General features: G+C 32.2%; 1 protein-coding gene across 8 annotated transcripts; it reads right to left on the bottom strand.

Moving 5' to 3' along the window:
• Positions 1–392: 392 nt before the first annotated feature.
• Positions 393–20160, bottom strand: LOC148598720 (neuromedin-U receptor 2-like). 8 transcript variants are annotated; one of them, XM_088561709.1, is made up of 3 exons: positions 16391–16553; positions 3898–3977; positions 393–1644 (listed from the first exon to the last, which is right to left on the bottom strand). In XM_088561709.1, the coding sequence occupies exon 3, from the start codon at positions 1612–1614 to the stop codon at positions 589–591; it is 1026 nt and encodes a 341-aa protein (XP_088417835.1). In that variant the 5' UTR covers positions 1615–1644; positions 3898–3977; positions 16391–16553; the 3' UTR covers positions 393–588. The 8 variants fall into 8 exon arrangements, with proteins under 8 accessions (XP_088417835.1, XP_088417836.1, XP_088417837.1 ...); XM_088561708.1 differs by lacking the exon at positions 16391–16553 and adding an exon at positions 19873–20160 and having other exon boundaries at positions 394–1644; XM_088561710.1 differs by lacking the exons at positions 3898–3977; positions 16391–16553 and adding an exon at positions 15848–15914.
• Positions 20161–22291: the final 2131 nt, after the last annotated feature.

Consider the following 22291-nt stretch of genomic DNA (forward strand, 5'->3'; position numbering starts at 1 on the left):
CCGAATTTAATCTTGATGGGTTTTGATGGAATGCATCGAAATGACAGATATGTATTTTAATCTTGATTTCACTGTAACTGATATAACGTCATGGGATTATTTCAGATGATGGCATAGCTTATAGAATACAGTTATCTGAATCATAAGATTTAGTGCTTTGAATGGTACGAACCCAGAATTCACCCCATGTACCATCACTATTCAAATTCAACATATGTCATAACTCGTAATTGTCTTATCCTTTGGGCCTGATCGCCAAATATGTGACCAAATATTATTTGAAGTAATATTTATCTTGTTTCCTCAATGAGAGAGGCACAATCTTACATTTATGTGGCATATGTGGACGTCCGTCAGTAGATTTGGTGCAATATATCTTATTGAATCAATATGTATGGTTTTGATTTTAATCTTTTTATGAATACAAATAAAATCCAAACAAAACATACTTATTCATAGACAAAAGCAAAACAAAACGTAACATAAGAGGCTTTCAATCATTCATCTGAGGTATAAGTAAATACAAGATACTTACAATATTTCTTAAAATATGATAAAATAGAAAATAAATTAATAAACCCATATTGTCTAGCTTCGGCGATAAATATTTTTTACAGCAAAGCGGAATTTTCTGTCCCGTATACCATAAATAAATGGATTTATAACAGAATTAAAGAAGTATGACCAAATGAATGTATAGTACAATTGCGATCCAAGTAAACTCATAGAACAGTCAAAATTTGGAATGAGAAAAATTAACAATGCGAGTAGATGATGCGGAAGCGCACTTAAAACATAAGCTACTGTGACTACGCATAATGTTATCGTCGACTTTCGGGCAGTGGAACTTCCAGTTGTTTGTACGACCATCTTGTCATGCCGTAATGGTATACATTGAGATTGTAAATCTCTGAATTTATACTGTTTATGAATATTCTTGCCAATATAAATGTAAATAACAATCAATGTGGCAGACACTATGAAATAGAATAAAATTAAATAGGCATTATAAATTGCTTGATAATTTACATCACTCGTTTTTAATTTGTCGTCAGTAAAACATCGCTTTCCTGATATTCCTGGAATACCAGTTTTGACTGAACTTAATCCCCAAATAATTGGAGCAGGCCAGGAAAATAAAGCTGCCATTATTAGGCTGCCTATGCATAAATATTTAACCGCATTTGACGACAAGCCGTCTTTGAATGGATATCGAATTTTTCGGAATCTCTCTATAGCGATGGCAACGAGGGACAAAGTACTTGCTATTGCCATAAAATAGAGTATAGTTCTGAATATTTTACAAAAGACATCAGACGGAAACGTCAATGGGTGGAATAAGTAAAGAACCACTAGAGGCGCTGCTATCGTACAATTAATCATATCAAGCATTGCCAAGAAAAGAACGTAAATTCTGTAGTTTGATTCCTTGTACTGTCGGAAGTATATCACAAGTACATGCGCATTTCCAATCACTCCAGTCACAGAAAACAAAACAAGCATACATATTCCACCTATGTTCCTTTCAATGTGAAGGTCGTTTAATATCTCTATGGTTACGTTGGACCCATTTATTTTCCTTTCAATCCAACTGTGGCACGTTTCCTTCTCCATTTCTGATAATAATTTATATCATGCCAACATCTGTAAGAAGATATAACATTCATTTGTATTTAAATGACAAAACAACATACCTAACCTAAACCAATCGAATTTTCTTACTAAAACATTTTTTATACTGTTCAGGATGAACATTTCACTGCAGTTTTATAGGTGTTATTTAAGTGTTAATTGTTTCAGTCAAGATTTCATACAATTAATAGGACTTTATCATGCAAGTGAATTGATACTTTTAACATGCCCTTAATAAACAAAAATAATTAAATAAATAATAATAAAAAGTAACGACAGCGCTTATATATCCATTTTTTTCAGTATGTAAATGTTTTATTAGAGCTGATTATAAATTGAGGTAAGCACATGCATAGAACGGGCTTCTTCACGAAGAAGATTCACTCAAAAAAAAAAAAACAACAAAAAAACAAAAACGAAAAAAAAAAAAAAAAAACAACAAAAAACAAAAAACAAAAAACAAAAAACAAAAACAAAAACATCCTGAGAGTTCCAAAATTTGTATTTTTTAATTTACTGAACATAAACTGAACAAAAAAATATTTTTCAAATATGTATACACAGGCAAATATTTTTGTCACGTGAAATTCATGTTAATTGTGCTTCACATGAAATTCATGTTAATTGTGCTTCACATGCAATTCATTTTCATTGTGCTTCATATGAAATTCATGTTAAACTCACGTGATATTGACATGATTATCAAACAGACACACGCAACAAAGAACGTAAAAAACTATAATAATACATGCAAAAACAAAAGTAAATGAGTGACTCCACTAAAAACTGGGAGCATGGACCAGATGCAACGGCAGGGTAAGCGTCCTTTGCTTTCTGGTAGCACCCACCGAGTTGCTCATAAGAAGTCAAGTCCAAGGCAGACAAAAGAGGAAAGTAACACTATGATATGTTGAACAAATTGGGTTTCATGGCGCAGATGGATACACGGTAACGATCCACGGGTTTATGATGACGACCATAAAATTCCAGTAGTGATGACTTCAATCTGGTAGCGACTTAACCCTGTTCCAGAAGCCTAATTGTAAGTAGGCTAGCGGAATACCAAAAGTCGCCGTAATTTCGGCAAGCTCTGGCATAACGTATGAGTTGTGATAGGAAAACTCTGAAGGGATGTTGTTACAGATGAAAGGAAAGGTGACAACAAAAAATTAAAAGTCATCGCGTTTGTCGTAAAGTTAGGACAATAATTTTTCTTTACCATCGATCTCTAAGTGTAGGTCAAGATATAAGGCTGACTTCACAGTATCTGCAGTATCTTTTATCTCAACTTTTGTAGGTAAATGCGATGTATATATTCCCCTGATTCCTCTGATTGTTTAACGATAATACGTCATCTATATAGCGGATATAGATTAAAGGATGTAGCTAAGTCATGTTCATTTTTTTTTTGGATCAAATCACTTTTAAAGTCAGCCTCATAAGAGTAAAGGAATTGGCTAGCAAGTAGAGGAGCACAATTTGTTCCCATTGATATCCCGGCCCTTTGTTGGAAAACGCGTCCACCACTTAGGACAAATATGTTGTCGAGAAAAAAGTTCCTTTATAATTTTCGGGATCCACATTGAATTAATGCCACTACGGCAGTAACAAGTATCATAGTAGGACTGGAGACACTCTATAACTATAAATGTGAAAAGTTTTGAAAAAGGTTTGATGGTTAAATCATAAAAATATGGTGTGAAAATCATGTGCTATTATTTTGACTGTGTATAACAGTAAAGTCAAATGCCTGATTTTTTCTTTAAACACGATCAGAAAAAAGACACATTATAAATATACATATAAGATATAAAATCGTAATAACAGACATTTTGTTTTCTATATACCCTAAGATTTATTAATATCAATAATTCTCACGAAATGAACGTCAATATTTTTATTAGCAGGTACATTGTTTCCGTCTTTTTTTTTCGTTTTTTGCGGAGTTGTAATTTCGCGATTGTTTGTATTATTTTACAATTATGTTTATTTTTTGAGAAAAGTATTTTAAAAAGTGAATTTTTTTGCGAAAAAAATATGACAGTAAAGATTCTGCGGATAGCAGTATACATGAGGTGTTATATTTAGGGAAAATCAATTTTGAGTTCGTATCTTTGTCATTTAGGTTTCTATAATGTTAACGACGATTGAAACCTGAGCTACTTCACAGTGGCAAATATTTGTTTTGATTTTGTCTTTTGTTTTGGTTAAAAAATATGTTTTTAAATGTAAAATGTTTCGTAAATGAAAAAAAAATATGCATACCATAATCTCAATTAAGTACCATTCTGTGCAATAATCAAGCAATAGGTGGCACATCATTTCCCCAACTTAGTCATTTTTGCCTAAAATATATTCAATACATCTAGAAAAAACCTGAATAGCTATTTAAATTTATTTTGAAGCATTGGTGACGTAGATAATTTTTTACTACCTTTATAAGGAAACAAATCGGGAAAATCGTCCCGCCATTTTTCCATAGTGCAACAATATCTTAAAAGGCAAACTTTTCAAACATTTTGACAGTAATTTCTTGAGGTTATGAGGCATGAATACTTGGATTATACAATAAAATGTCTGTGTATTTTTTCTTCATGTGCCACACCTTATGCCCATTTTGCCTGATTCTTAGATGGAGAAATACTCAAAATTTTAATGTTGTATTCAGTAAACTGAAGGATATGAACCGGGTGCCACAAATCCTCACACAAATTCTTCAATACAAGAATTAGTTTACTTCGATAGTAGAATCAATTACTTCTGTAGAATTAATGACGTCACAAAACGTTAAAAATACTATAAGATACTGTTGGATTGAGGAATTTGTTGGACCCGTGTAGTGCAGAACACTTGGATATAGATCTCGTTAAAACACATATAGTTTAATTATTTATTATAGAACGAATAATCAGATAATGATTATAACAGTAGTTAAACTGTTTAACAAGGATTTGTCATAGTTGCAAACTGAGAAAAAATATCACTTTAATTGAAAATTGATAATTGTTGCGTGTCCGAAAATATCATTATGAACAGATAATTAAATCCTGTAGGGAATCTTGTAAATACTGCGAACAAATTAATAAGTTCATTTGAACAAATTTGAAGACCATTGAAGTGACTGGTACAAACTTTTTGTGGATATACATTGAGAATCTGACACACAAGTCTTCGTTTGACAAAGTTTGACAAGTAGAAGCCATGAACTACTGGCTTATAAAAGGACAATACACTTTTATGTCTTCATTTCCTCTGGTCAATTCAGTGACCAAAGGTCATTTTAAGTCCGATAAGAAAAGTTAATTGTTGTACTTTCAAAACAATAAGCTGTTTTATATTGATACTGATGATATAGTAATGAAAATATGAATTTCCAAAAAGACAAACGTAGGAAAACGTATTTTTTTTTAGAAATGATTCATAAGATACACCCCAAGGAATTTTGAAACACACTTCCAACACAGATATAGACTAGTCTGCTAAAGGGAATGACCATGAAATAATATGATAGTTCAATGATGCGATTTAAAACTAAATTACTTAAATTATCTATAATTTGTGCGTTAATTAAGTACATATGCTACTGAAAAATAAGACATATCATGCTGTAATTTAGTGAAGTTTTTCGTAAAAATAGTTTTTGTTTCAACATTTTCGTAATAATAAAACATGTTGTGAGTTTTGATTACATAAAATGTATATGTGCATGGTTAACTTGCAATATTTGCTGTTTTGTATTCCGTGAGATACAATCAATGTAATAAAAATGGTATCTAATGTGAAAGATATATACTGGTGAAACTTTAAACACGGATAAATCAATGTTCATTGGTGCAGCAATTACAATTACAGGATAATCAATTGGAAAAGAGTGCATAACCAAAATGTCATCACGAGTGCCGAAGGACGCCTTCATTTGAGGAGTGCGCGGAACTTGTTCCGCACACGAGTTTAATCCTCAAATGTTCTTGGTACGAATGATCATATTTTAGTTATTCACGATAACCAATTGACTATCCCATATACTATATATATTTTCTTCATAACTTACCAATATTTTCAACATGAATTTTAGATTCTGTGATTGGCGATTGATATCAAGGTTTTGACGTTTTGGTGGGAGAAAGTCCGAGAGTGAAATTACCAAATTTATTTTACAGTGTGAATTATCACAATATATTACACTGGGAACATTCGAAAAAAAAGCACTGCTATCTATATAATAAGTCAATCACGCCACTCTTGGTAATTAATCTCTTTTTAAAATCACCTCGATGCAACCACCTAGTAGTAAGTGAATACATGTACTGTAAGTTTCTAAATAAAAAAAACCCTCGAAACATCATCCAATTTCTTTGTGGGCTGATTTCGTTTCGAGCATTCTCAACATTTTTCAAATGAATTAGTCATCACCATCTTACTTTGCAATATCAACTGAATATGACATATTTCAAAGGTCCATTTACATCAAAAACTAAAAATAACGTCGGAGCAACGTATTTAATCGGTCATTTTCATTCTATGATCTTCCTGACTCTTCCACGGACCCTTATGTTTTATTCATTAGTTTCCGTGCTTAAAAAAATGCAATTCATTGACACTGTACTACAACAATAAGATAAGAGTGAATTTGTCCGAATACCTTGAAAACAATGACAACTTCACTCAAATTTGTAATTCCTGCTGTAGTCGTCATGGTTACATGTACGTAAGTGTTGGTATTTGAATTTTTAATGAAATGGTGTTCTTCAATTAGAGAAGCCAGTTATACAAGTCAAACAATTCTAGGAGTAACGCCCGGACAACGTAACTAAAACAAATATATGCATAACCATTAATAAAAATGCACCATGTTAGTAGATATAGTTTTAATTGTTTTAAATATGTCTAAATTGTGCATTATATAGAGCTAAAGGAAAACTTAGTTTAAATGAAAAAAGACATCCGAACTGCTTATTTACATTCATTTCTTGCCCTGTTAAACATCATTCAACTGGACAGATCTTTTAGTGAAAAAACATTCAGTTAAGATTTGCGTCGGTGTAAAAGTACAGTAATTGTTCGCAGTAATAGTAAAAACAGTTTTTAGATGAAAATTCCAAAAAAAAGAAAAAACAAAAACAAAAAAACAAAAATGAAATATTTTCTTGCAACATAAGTGGAAAAAATTACACAATTAATACTTTAATAGCAGATTAAAGCTACCTTCATTTTATAGGATATGTGTGTGAATAGAAATGGAGTTTTTTTTATGGTTACTAAAATGTGTATCAAATAACTTCCTCGTTAAATTATCGGGATCTGTCGTATATTTGCACGCTTGAAATGATTACTCATTCTCTTTGTCATGTTGTGAATATAAAGCTTCTTGTACATTTCAATAACAAATAGTTTTAAACTGATAAAGTTTTTGTTAGAAATAATGGTTAAAACAACGTTCGTATAGCTTTGCTTGGTTGTTATATCACGCCAGTGTGACATCTTTTCTTTAGAGATATATAGAAATGTATATAACTCTTGCTCCTTGTTTTGCTTAAGCCATATAGAAATCTGATTCAACCATTTTCCGGTACATTTCTCTTATCGAATCAAAAACTTGTTTGGATGATACAGCCCAAAAGAAACTACCAGTATAACATATCTAAAAACGTGCTGATATTCGTTTTTGTGTAAATGTTTTTTTCAAAATGATTCATGAGGAAATAATGATTAAAAAAGAAACGTCGTTGTGTAAATTTAAAATACTATTAACATGAACAATAATTACTGATATATATTTTCCCGTCGAATTGCACAATGTACACAAATAAATAATAATGAGTCCTTATAAGGGTAATCTATATGAATTTTACTCCTGACTTTGGGAGAACTTAGAGCCTGATTTCAAGATGACAGGAATTTAATATGAAATACCGAGTAAGATTCCTATTTAATTTCGTATCTTTAAAATAATTCGTCTTATAGCTCACATCAGTAAGCTTTGTTAAATTATGATGAAAATTAAATTCTAGTTTATATAAAATGTCAAAACCTTTATGAATAAAAAATATTTATTCCATTTCTTTTCTGTTACAGGTAAAATTAGCTTAATATTTAATCAAATGAAATGAAATTACTGAATAAAAAGCCAATAAAGATTTACTCCTTTTTGTAAGATGGATCAAAAACTCTTTCATTATACAGACTTGTTTCCATCATTTTAGATATTGGTTTCCACACACTTTTTAAACCAGTTTGTGTGAAAAGTCAAGATGAAGAAAAACGATCATTTCTTCTACTAGCTTTGTCAACAATGGTATAGATGCAATTAATTTGGCTAATATTCTCCATCACAAAAAACGTTGCCAACAAAATTCCCCCATATTTCAAGGACAAATCTATACAAATTATTTCATATTCCTGTACTTCACCCATTGCATCCAAAATTTTCAATTATAAGAGGGAATTGCAGAACCTCGAGATTGAGGATTTCAAGGCTAAACCATCTGACTGTTCATGCAAAAACTCTCCATTCAAAAATGGTCCTTCCAGTCACGTCGCTATGAGAGATTTGTCCATGATCGAAAACAAATCTCTGCGTAATATTCTTTTTAAAGGTCCCAAGTACCGTGAACCACGTTCCATAATTTGGAGTTATAGCTTTAAAGTTTTAAGTATGCCGTAGAGGACTATGCAAGAATATGGATAAAACGAGAACAAGAAGACATTGATTCTCTGTCATAGTGGTTAAATGTCGTGAGGTCCTTAATTTTGAAACGAATGAAAGCTTTTAGTAGGTCAATGAATGCCAATGCTACATCAGTTTTCAATGACCCTGATGTAGAAAAAACTTTGTCTACTATACATAGCCAATATGTTTTCGTACTAGCAGACAAAGCCAAAATTAACATTGTTTTTGTCTGCAAATCGTTTTACATTCAATGTTTATTATCAGATGTAGACGTATTAAATAATAGCAGTGATAACATCTATACTGCTACCACACTCTCTAAAAAAGAAATTGTGGAAAAACCATAAATCTGTGCTATCCTCTTTTGGTCTCTCTACCAAGGACGATGATTGTGATTTACCGTCTATGTCCTGGATTCCTAAACTCCACAAAAATCAATACAAACAACGTTACATAGCTGGATCTGCAAAATGTACCACCAAACCTCTATCAAAACTTTTGACTTCTATACTTGCAGCTGTCAAAGAGGGTTTGCAGTCCTACCACAACACTTGTTACTCCTGTAGTGTTATTAATGCAATGTGGATCCTGACAAATTCGAAAGATCTTTTGGAGACAATCAGTTCAAGACTATTATCAGAATATAATAGCATTAAAACCTATGATTTGTCAACACTGTATACTTCTATTCCCCATACTCAGTTAAAATCCCGACTTAATAACATTATACCTCGTTGTTCCCCCCCCCCCACCCCCCCCACAAAAAAAGAGGAGACATCTAGATACAAATATATAGTTCTTGGTAGAGATTCATCATACTTTGTAAGAAATTATTCCTAATCATTTTTCAAATATACAGAGGAAGATGTTTACAAAATGTTGGAATTTTTAATCGACAAACGGTCGGCATTCAAATGGGAACAAATTGTGCTCCTCTACTTGCTGACCTATTCCTTCACTCTAATGAGGCTGACTTTATAGCTGATTTGATCCGAAAGAAAGAATATCGTTTGGCTAGATCCTTTAATCTCAGTTTCCGTTATATAGATAACGTATTATCTTTAAACAATCCTAATTTTGGGGATTTGATACATCGCATCTACCCCAAAGAACTTGAGATAAAGGATACAACAGACACTGTAAAGTCAGCCTGATATCTTGATCTACACTTGGAAGTCGATGGTACATGTAAAGAACAACTATTGACTTCAGCACCTGTGTATGGAGTGTTCATATCACAATTCATACGTTATGCCAGAGCTTGCCGAGACTACGCAGACTTTTTGTATCGTACTATAATTCAAACAAATAGGCTTCTGGAACAAGGTTATGTTGCTACAAGATTGAAGTCATCACTACAAAAGTTTAATTGCCGTCATCATGAACTCGTTGATCGTTACGGTGTATCCATCTGCGCCATGAAAACTGATTTGCTCAACGTGTCATATTATTCCTTTTCTCTTTCGTCTACCCTGGACTTAACTTTTTATAACCAACTCTGCGGGTGTTTCTAGAAAAACAGAGGACGCTTACCCTACCGGTGCACCTGGTCTACGCTCCCAGATTTTGGTGGAGTTCGAGTTGCTTTTGTTACATTGTATGTATGATTATAGTTATTCTATATTCTTTGTTGTGTATGTCTGTTTTCCATGTCTGGTCTTTGTCCCTGGATTACATTTTTTTGATTACCACTATAACCTTGGTTCCTTTGATTACCCTTTCAGTGTTGTAGTTTTTACATAACCTTTTATTCTTACATTAGATACATTTATCCATATTACAGGTATAAGGAAATAAAAACTGAAAGAATTGTGAATCAACCAGCCTAGTTAAACAAATATGATGTCTAATATAAATACTTTCATAAATGACATGAGAGGGAAACACAAAGCCATGAACAACAAAACCAAAAAAAAAACAACTAACAATACCAAACCCAAAAAATAATAACGTAAGAAACAAAACAAATTTGTATAAAAACAGTAATACTAAGCAATTAGGCAATATGTTTATCTTAAAAAAAATAGTTTACATGTAATATCTTTAGTACAATTTTCAAATTAAATTGACCATGGAAGATAACGGTTATACAATGCGTAACTAAGCATCTGGTAGCATATCACATACTAGATTAATTGATTGATTTATTACTGGGGTTTAACGCCCAAGCAGCACTATTTCAGCTATATTCAGGTGAACTGGGATTAAGGATAAAGTTCCGTGATGTGTTTAGATCATTGTAAAGTAATTTGTACATGCGATATATATAGTTTAATTAGAAGCATTTATTTTTTAAAATCTATTTCAAAGGGAAGTGATAAGCGGAAACATTATTTTACTGACGGTTAATTGATGGAATCGTTTTCAAATTTATTCATTTTTTATATTACAAGGGAAATAGTTCTATGACCCCAATTTTTTTCTGAAATATGGAAGAATGCTAGGTAACTACATTTTGTATTCATTTATATAAAATTATATATACCTGTTTTTGAAAATTTTCGAAATACAGAAATCACGATACAGAATAAATATGAAATGTATGACATGTTGTAAAAATGCAATTATTAAGGGTCAATTATTTCAACATCAAGTTCGCTGACCTATGATTTTCGCTTAAAGTTCATTTGAGGTCATCTTCTAGAAAACTAGAACAATCTATATGTAAATTATTACGTATAATCTGACACAACTGAAGCCCCGTGCATGTCCGGGAGCCAACAGAATAGGCCCGCGGCAGCGCTAAGCTTGTCGTAAAAGGCGACTACACAGTGCACAGAACACTAGCTGGGGGCTAGGGTGCTCTGCCCGCAGAGCAACTGGGTTGTGTGCCCGAGGTGGTGGAATGGGGTACCCCTTGCGTGTAATATGCTGTGGTTTTTAGGGTATAATACGGAAAACCTGACCGCAAACCATACTAGTGCGCCGTGTTGGGAAAGATGCCACGTTCCTCGTTAAAGAACCCTGCTGTGGTATTTGATAGAAGTAGAAAACTTTGTGTTCTGCCACAGAAAGCTAACCTGCACAACAATTCCCATCCCTCCTCTTATCTAGTGGCATTAAAAATCCCAATAGTCAATCAATCAATCAACCACGCAATTGACAAGAAAGCCTTTTAATTTTATAAAAAAAACCCATTTTTTTTCTTTTACAAAGACTATTATACCGTACTACAGCTTACCGTTACGGCTGTATATGATCCTGACACAAAAACAAATTTAAATATGAAGACTTAACACAGTACCTGTTATATGTGTTTTACCTAATTGCTTCATGAGAAAAATCATGAAATGAAGATTAGATGTAAAAGTGAGATATTGATTACTTGTGGGTGGACCCGATTTTCCAATACCACATCAAACTTTTTAAAAACTCATTTGTTCTAAGCAATTAAAAACAAAATCGCTAATAATACAGAATATGACGCACAGTTTCTTTGTTTACTCAAAATCAACGTCGGAAACTATTCTTTGTAACTCAATGAATTATATCATTTATGCCTTGATTTTCAGACTAATTATATTATATGTTTTTTAAAGTTGCATAACAAACAACTGGCGAAATATTACTCAAATATTCTCTTAGTTTTTGACCCAAAGAACTTTTATTTCCATATTATCGAATCTTCTAGAACAGTGTGGTAAAGGTACGTTCACACGCATCTTTATGATCAGTTGCCACGTATATTATTTTTGTTACAAAAAGCTTTTCATTTGCTGAAAACAGGACAAATGTGACAAAATATCATACAAAGACTGTACACTGTACGGGATTATAATTAGCTCCCGGTTTTTAGTGGAGTCCGAGTTGTTCATTTGCTTTTGTTACTTTGTACGTATGATTTTAGTTACTCTATGTTCTTTGTTGTGTGTTTCTGTTTTCTATGTCTGGCCTCTGTCCCTGGATTACATTCTTTTGATTACAGGTATAACCTTTGTTTCTTTGATTACTCTTTTACGAGTTTTAGTTAGAAACATAGTTTACGCCGTTTGGTAAATCAGTAAACATACAATACAAAAATAACCTTCGACTCACACATTAAAAAGAACATGAATATTGATAACCGCTAATTAATGCACCTGAACAGTATTTAGTGTGTTCACATAAGGATACAATAATATTTATCGGAATGACGTCACCACAAGATAAATAAAGCATTTAAAGTAGATCAAACATATTATAGAGCATTTTTTTTGCCATATTGCACAATTATACAGAAAAATGTATTTTCTATGAACACCTAGTGTTTGAAAACGATCTACAAATGTCTGTAAATTCACAAACATGTTTTGGCGTAAGCCTTAACATGGTAAAGTTACAAACATAAATTGTATAAACTGTCCTTCAAGGGGAAGACAATTGGCGGGAAAATGTTCCATAGAAATGTAATGGGAATTTTTGTTTCCTTGATATTCCAAAGAAAAATATGGTGATACCATTTTCATTTTAAAACAAATTGCGGGAGGTTCGTCATGTTAAAACCCCTTATTAAACCCATTGTTTCAAAGTGTTTCAAGTCAGGAAGATATTGGATAATTATTTTTTTAAGGTTTGTTCTACATGTTTGCTCATGTGCTAACTATATACCTTCCGATGTGATTATAAGCTCAGTAATTTGGTTGTTACTTTTATTTACTAGTCCATTTCAATAGCTACACATGTAATTATGATCCCGTAGCTTATTATGTCATGTATGTGTTTGTATAAAAGACTGTATTTAGTGCTAAATGTGACTAAAGTTTACATGGGATAAGGTAGCGTCTTATTAACCCATGCCCAAGATATTGTTTTAGGACCAGGATATTGGGTATAGTTGATAAATGATTATCCGGGTGTTAAATCGCTCACACCAAAAATATATAATCTAAAGTATTTAATTTCCGGGAAAACTGACAAAGTAAACAAGTCGTCTATATATGTATGTACACCCTTCCTGTTTTATCATTTACTTATCACTTAACACTTTTCATCAATACGTTCTGCATGCAGGATCATACATGCTCTTATCATTATCTAATTAACAGATGTGTTATTATCATCACAGTCTCATCTGCACCAGCAATGCAGTGAAATGTTACTGTATCACTGTAAGTTAAGTACTAAGGCAGGCCGTCGTCAGTATAATAATTCAATTATCGTGTTTACTTAAAGTGACGATGCGTTTAGAAATTCATGTTTGTTTTTTTTCTATTTCTTAATAATAGTATAAAAAATAAATATTATACATAGGAGTGCAAGGAAACACGAGGTTATAATTACGCACGGATTGCACCTTTTCCGTCTACCATTAATGATAGATCTATTAAGCTTAATTGCTTTTAGACCACATTTATAGACGCAATCATTTATAATAATTTTTCGTTAAGATCTTGAATATATCGCCCTTATTTCATTATCCACTGACTTTGAATGTAAATCATTTAAATGAATAGTATGTGCATGTTATCTACAACTGATTACATGTACCACAATCTTTAAAGGGTATTCTTACCAAGTGTTTAAAGGGAACATTTGAAAATTGATATTGAAGCAATCTTATTATTATTTGATTGTTTCTAATTCCTGAGATGCAAAAAATGCATATGTCTACCAAGTCGTTCTCTTTTCAGCTAATTGCATCTAAACAATCTTCTTAAAATCGCCTAAACCATTGCATTTTACATCGCACAACTAATATGGTTATTTATTCAAAAAACGTTGAGTGACCTGTTATTATGACTATCGTCTGGGTGTAAAAAAATTCAAAGATTTCTGATTCAGTCACAACGATTTCGGTATATTGGAACGAATGTCTTTACATCATCAGCTAAGCAAACATTTGAAATTTTTTAAGCATAAAAGTGATTTCATGGGGAATCTGGTAAAAAGTATTAAAAGATCTAAATGCTTAAAACATTGCAAAGAAAGTACAAATATAAGTGGATATTATAGATTAAACATATAAAATAATCACTACCAATTTAGAATAATTCTTAAAATTGATTATATACTATATCCTTGAAAATTTAGAATATCAGCTTGTACATGTTATGATTAGTAGTCATTATTAATTCGATAATATTTTCAATTTGAAAGGAACACGTTTTGCTTTCCCATGTCAATATATCAATGAGCTCTTAAGTTCGAAAATTATCGCCATTTGTTGAAAATAACTTTGAATAATTAAAGGAAATATATTTATAATTAACGTGCATGCTGTAAAAAAAGTTATTATCATTACTCGTTCACATAATTAAAGGTATTTACAGATGCAAATTAACAATTATAGTACTTTATAGATGTTAAAGATCGTATGGGACAAATGGAAAAATATTACATTCTTTAGTGGATGAAGTATTGGAATAGAATTCAAGATGCTGAATAGAAAAAGGGGGTTATTTTTATTCAATACATTTACTACGTAATCAAATAAGTATTATGAAAACCCAATTTTGAGTTTGATGTTAAAAATAAATAGGTCATAAGTTAGCGTGGAACAGATATTATGATTGATAAGCGAGTAGAACGTTATTTTGTTCTTCTTTATTTGAAAGTCGGATACGAACAAGCTGCTGTCCTGATATAACTACTTGGTATGTTCATACACTTAGGCATTTTCAATCAAAATAGAGTTTTGATCAACTGCATATTTGTACACATATGGTTGGATTAGGACATGTTAGTTTAAATGTAAAAAATGACAGATATTTCTTAGTGTGTTACTTTTGTCCTTAACTGATAACTCCAAACAACTCGGTGCGACTCAAATCAGGAGTTACATTTGGACTAAAATGTCTGATCCTTTTTGTTGAAGTTCATGATTTGTAAAGCATTTCGCCCCGTGCAGGTCCGGGTGTTAAAAGAATAGGACTGCAGCAGCGCTAAGCTTGTCGTAAAAGACGACTTAATAGTGCCCAGAATCCTAGCCGGGGGCTAGGGCGCTCTGCCCAAAGAGCAACTGGGATGTGTGCCCCAGGTGGTGGAATGGGGTACCCCTGGCGTGTTGCATGCTGGGGTTGTCAGGCTATAATACGGAAAACCTGACCGCAAACCATAGTGGTGCACCGTGTTGGGAAAGATGCCACGTTCCTCGCACGATAAAGAACCATACTGTGGTATTCTCCCGGAGTAGGAACCATAGGGCTCCGCCAAGGAGGCTAAATTGCCCAACCCTACCCACCTCTCCCTATTTCCAGTGGCAATCAAATTTGTCGACCCCATTGTCCTTGTGTCCCATCCCTTTTTCATTTCATCATCGTTTCATGTTTATTTTACCATCAATTTCATGTTCATCGTCTGAATAAAGCTGAAATATTGCTGCTCGGACGTTAAACCCCAACAAACAAACAAACAAATGTAAAGCATTTCAAAGTACAATTGTAAGAGAAACAAAATATTCATGTATGTTCTAATAACAGTAATACGAAACGTAATGATCTCTCTCCCCCAGACCTAAATTGTCACATTTAAAGCTTGAAGATTGTCAACATGATATGATGTACTGGTAAATAGTTGAATTCGTTTGCATTTTGACAATTTTATAGACGTTTATTCTAAATCATTTACCTTGATATCAACCAGCACATGGTGGGTGTCTTGAAAAAGGTACAAATTTATAACACTTCCAGAGTAGCTAAGATCATAGTTAGCTTAGATGATAATTAGTTCTTACCAGACACCTACGGCCATGTCGATAAATCGGACAATGATGACGTCAGTAAACTAGTACAGAATTGACTTTAATTAATCAAAAAATCATATGTATCCAACTTCTTGATTTTTCGTAGACCATTTAGCCCCGTCTAGATAATTAGTGTAATAGTCGCATTATTAGAATAGCGTTTGAAGGGTACCCTTACTCGATACACTGAAATTGCCGGTTATATCTACATGTTAGTTGAGGGTAGGACTACGATTACATGTTATATTTCAATCATTTTTAAAGATTAAAATTTTTTAAAAGAATTATCACGTTATCTCATGCAATTACCGCTAATTGTTTACAATCAGTGTTTTTATATTATTTGTATTGTACTGTCAACACAAGTAAAGACATCGTCAAAGATATACCATCACAAGATATACAATATGCAAAATTATCAAACTTACCAGATGTATACAAAGAATTGAAAAGGCATTGGAAAAACGATAAAAATATAACCATATACTCCACAATTAAGGAATATTTCACAGTTTCAAACAAAAAGAACATTCACTCAAAGATAAATTCAAGCATTGAATCGACTATATGCATTGAACAGATTTGAATAATTATAACAATACGTATAAAATTATCGGAACAAAGTACTTAGTAAAACAAGTATCTAAATAATAGATGGCATATATTTTAGGCAACTTATATTTAGTAAACCGTAATTAACATACATGTACATGTATGTTTGTGTCATTTACTTACTTGTCAGTCTATTTTTTATATAAACGACATATAACTAGGAGGATGATAAAAGCATTGCAAAACCGAAGCACAGCCGTATTGAACTTAGTGTATTTTCAGTGTAAATTATTCTTTGTACTGATATGATCGCTGATTCATAGATTAGGGCACAATAGCATGCACATGCTATTTAGTCACCACTGGAATATTCACGCAGCAATGGTAGAGGGAGGTCATATTGCCTGTCCCAAGTCAGGACAATTGCGTACAAGTTACTCCGGTGATGTAATATCCATTTCGTCGGATTTATTTCAGACTTGACTTGTTTATTGATCGGATTAGTGTTCAGTAGTTTTACCCTTGTGTCATGCAAGGCGTAACACTATCTATCTCATTGCTATGCGTTTATTTTATCAAACCTTATATTGCTGCTATTTATTGATTGGTGATTTTTTTTTAATCTTTCTTCAAACGCAAAATCTGGTCCTTTTCGAGAGGATGATATAAAATACAATATAAATGTAGTATAATAATAAAAATAGTACTTTTGGCAATGAGTCTAGCTAAATATAATTCATTTAAACATGCTAATTTGGTCCATCATCAACTACAACATAAAATTATGTAATTATTTTTGCTGCACATAAAAAGTTAATGAACCAATATTCAATAGACACTCGATCGTTTATACGATTTAACGACAATGTTTCCTGGTTTATTTCAATACTATAAGAAATAAATTACATAAACTTTCCCATGAAAACAATGAACAAAACCCATCACTGATAATGTCTCTCTCGGATCAAAAAAAAAAAATAATGTGTTATGTGTAATACATTTAATTAAACAATTGTTTCCTTTTTTACTTCATAATGCAGATCACCATTTGTCAGAGGGAGACTAAGAGTGCACGTGATTCGGTTGGTTTTACCAATAACACAGAAATTTCTTGATTTGAAGATTTATAGAAGACGCCATCATTCAGGTCTTAATTTAAAAGATGTCGTAAATGGCTTTAGCAAAGGTGAGATTAACCAAACTCGTTTAAATCTGTATGTTGTAAATGCGTATACGTTATACAAAACTATAAATATATCCGGCAATGAACGACCGGTTCAAATAAAACTCTTTCGTCTGGAAAACATATAATTCGTCAGGTCATCGAGTAAAAAGATGTAAAGTACATTGAGGTGTCTGAAAGGAAAACAACACAGACAAAATCAACAGGACATTTATATTATTATAAGATAAGTTTTTGCTTACAAATATACACCTGTTATCATGAAGGGATTAATATAAACTGATGAAATTCTTTTAGATAAGCTAGCATATCGTTAGACTGATTGTTTTTAAATACAGCGATGTCCTAAATCATTTTCACAATGACAACATTTTCTTAGAATCAATGAACTTAATCATGTTAGATGTATGTATTATCTTTTTGCTTCTTTTATTTTTTCGTCAGTTCGACAATAACTTAAGCTGGTGGAAGTTATTTCTTAATCATTGTTGCGCAAGAAGTATGTAAATGTCAACGGAGAGAAACAAACACAAAAAAAGGAAGACTAAATGGTGTAAATAAGTAGGGAATTATGAATTTGAAATGATAGATTTGGTCTCACATAATACGATTAAATTAAAAAAAAAATTTCATCACGGCTAAAAATATGATAATGAGCACAGACTAAATTGTAACTGTTTCAAATACACCATCAGATACATATCGACGGTCTTTTTAAAAAAAGTATTTATATTAATGATAAAAACACGAAACGGAAATGTATTTTTTTGTTATATATTGCATGAACAATAGAATAGTTTAGAATATGGTAGCGGAAAATCTTTGTCTGAAAATAAATATGTCTAGATGAAAACACATTTAGCAATTACAGTGCATATTACAAAAAAGTATCATGCATGTGTAAATATTGCTTTAATACTGCTGATGAGATTTGATGCCTTGAAATATGTATACAGCATAACAGTCATATCAACATTTGCAGTTGTTACATAATTTAGGTAATGAAGATTCTAGAGGAAATCAAAAGAAGGTTATCTGCCGGCAAAGACCAGACAGAGAAAACAGACACACGCACAAGAGAGAACATAAAATGATCAAAACAATATGTACGAAGCACCAAAAGTAAATCAGCAACTTTGTCTCCAATAAAAAAAAATGATCATGGATCAAGTGTAACGGTAGGGTAGGTTTCCTGTCCTTTCCTAGTTATTGATATTTTTGTATTTTAAACCTCATTCGCTTCGTTTTTGTCGACTCAATGATCAAACCTTTGCTTGCCATAGTACAGCTTCTTACGAAACATTGTTTGATAAAAACGGGGTCAATAGTGGCATCTTACAAAAAAAAACTGTCGTTTTGGATTTAATGTCGTCAAATGTGACCTTTCATGCATATTTGTTAATTTAATACAAACAAAATCAGTCGAAAGTACTAGGATGACAAACAATTATCCAGTTAACAATAAACTGATTACTTATTCAAGCAATTAATCAAGCACCTCAAGCAACCGAATTAATGACACGTTGATTTAACTAATTACTAAACATAACAAAACGAAAGAAAACACAACTTATTTTTCAATAATATGATGAGTCATTTATGTACAATGTAGTTTAGTTATATAATTAAACCGTCTACGTAAGGTTATCTCAAGTGTATCGTTATTTTTTATAGTAAATTAAGTGAAGTCAGAATTGTTTATTTTCATTTTAATAGCAAGTGTAAACGAGAGAAGTAATCTTAAACATTTCGCTGACTATATGCAATGCACTAAGAAAATATTTTTCATAACCAAGGCACTCGCCTTTTCATTTTCAATATATGCTTAATTTTGGAGATAAAAAAAACCGTCTGAAATATATGGCATCTGTCGTTATCTTTCACATATATTCGTATATGAATTCAAAGGAACACATCATTAGCCATCAGTTTCAACGTAGTAAATACTGTAAAAAGTGACGACAAGACAAAGCAAACAAGATAGTGACACAAACAAAATTGGCATTAAAAAAGTCATAAAAAGACGCAAAACAAAACAAAAGTGCATTAGCTTACAAATCTGGGATATAGACATCGAATTATTGAAGTTGGAAAAGAAAATTGGCAATGAACAACTAAAACTAATTAATATTCTTCACAAATAGATACAAATTGATAGTGGAACTAAATACTTACCAGAATAAGCATAACGCCTATCTTCCAAATGTTGAACTTATTGTCTCTATTATTCTGGCGACTACATGTCAACAAACGTAACCGTCCATATAAAATTAACACTGGTTCAACTTAACTCGCTACAATAAGTCACAAATTGAAAACTGGCAGCATTCCTGTAGAACATGCAGTCTGAATTAACTCATATATCATCAGTAATTACCACAACTGCCATAGTTCTTCACTGCATTAATTGTCAGAATCGGAAAATATATAAACATTCTAAATACAATTCAGCTTGTTCTCCTACACTAATTTCTTGAAAAGTGAGATTCTGTGATTAAGTCGAGGTTTTTTTCAACATTTTGTTTATGTTCATTGATCTTATATTATATCATGCAGTTCAATGATCATGATGTAACTCAGAGGTTAACCTTTTTTGAACATACGATTTTACGGAAGAGATAGAAAGTTACTGAAGACCCTGAAATATATGGCGACAGGAGTCAATTTTAGGTTTGAATTTGGAATCATTTTCAAAAATATTACAATATGTTGGGCAAAATATAATTGAATGAATATTTTATCGGAGAACATTACATTGATATGCCCATTTACAAATGAACATATGAAGAGATTACAATTATCTAATCAAGGGTATTTCAAATTTACCCTCTCTCAGAGGTTTGTCAGGTTTTTTTTTGTTTTTGTTTTGTTTTATTTTGTTTTTTGTTTTGTTTTGTTTTGTTTTGTTTGTTTGTTTGTTTGTTTTTGTTTTTTGAAAAACTCAGCAACTATTACAAGCATAAACATGAGCATCAGTATCGATTTGTTTACTTATACGCCTTCGATAGACCGGACAAATACTCTTACTTAACCCATACAATGCATTTTATTTATTATAATATTTGTTTGTTTGTTGGGGTTTAACGTCCAAGCAGCAATATTTCAGCTATATTCAGACGATGAATATTTGTCTTTATTCTAAAACACGGTTAGTTTCTCAAAATCATTTTATTATAGTTGCTTACAAGTGTGTGTTTTGCTTTATAAACACGTGAAATAATATTTGCGTGTGTTTTCATTGTGCTTAAAGAGGTAGACCTAGGGTAAAGGAAATATCTCTTTAAATCAGTGATATGTTTATATCATATTCAATTCAAGATTTTATTTAAAACTGAATGAAATCTGTCTAAGCAACTTTGATGTTTACATGAGATTGATGTAAAATACTGAATACAAACGTTCCAATGATTTGTAGGAGTTGTGTCCCTTACCTTTGGTCTACCTTCTTAAGCTTAAGCTTCAAAAACGCCACTTAGGTTTAGGAGTTTATTTCTGAATACAAATGACATCTAATCCACTTACATCAAAGTCGTCTACACGTCTTATGCAAAGTTAAATATACAGCAATCAAAAATTCAAAGTGAATGAAGAAAACAGTTAAATGAAAGTGGTGTTATAGCTGCAGTTCGTGTCTTTATTTGTGCATTACTCTTTGACGAAGACAAGCAATAGCAATACGATGTGTTGACATTTCAATGTATAAAACGTTAGATATAACGTTCTAAGACTAATTGTATAACTTATGATTCTCATTCACTGTCGGGTTTTCCCGATGTCGAGATAATATTGAGAAGTATCCTGTTCTGACAAAAAGGATCTGTTTTTATAGTCCAAAGACCTAAAAAGACCTAAAAAAGCATTATCGCATATCTGCTGTATTGTTTTACTTACGATGTAACCATTTAAACATTGTTTAAAACAAACATTCGGCCAGGAATTCTTGTACAAAGTCAGTGACTGGTTCAAACAACAACTATAAATCAATTCAAGTCATTATCCCCACACACGCACACACACACACACACACACACACACACACACACACACACACACACACACACACACACAATTTATTAACATTAAATGATTTTGGCGGATACCATTTTTTTGTCGATCAAGGGGCTGTATATGTGATAGAGGGAGCAAGCCCCCGTCAGTCAATTGAGTATAACAAACAGTTTTACATATGCTACATTCGAATCGACTCAGCAGTGATAAATCTTTTCGAAACTAGTCAGTTGGTATTCATTGTATATTATAGAGGATGAGGATTTAAATAAAGGGTATAATCAATAGATGTTCGGACTGCTTTGCTATTGATATTTACATTCCATTATTTTGATTTTATTACTTCTACCATCCTCCCAAGTCAGGGTTTTGAGTCCACCCTCGCTCCCTCAGGGTGGACTCAAAAACCTTGGGAGGATGACTTCTACCTATTGCCAATAATTTGACTGTAATTTTGTTTTTAACTTTTGATTATACTGAACCGTCATTTATACACATGATACTATATAGACAATAACAGTGCACTAACCTGACATAAAACTAATATACGGACTAGGCTTCAAACCGAATTCGTATACACAATTTT

The sequence above is a fragment of the Perna viridis genome, chromosome 14, assembly GCF_037379345.1.
Source record: "Perna viridis isolate PV_CMFRI_1.1 ecotype Kerala chromosome 14, ASM3737934v1, whole genome shotgun sequence".
Classification (NCBI taxonomy): Eukaryota; Metazoa; Mollusca; class Bivalvia; order Mytilida; family Mytilidae; genus Perna; species Perna viridis.

What these genes read in the sequence shown, in the direction of transcription:
- LOC148598720 (XM_088561709.1), bottom strand. Translation starts at nt 1,614, where the DNA reads ATGGAGAAGGAAACGTGCCACAGTTGGATTGAAAGGAAAATAAATGGG.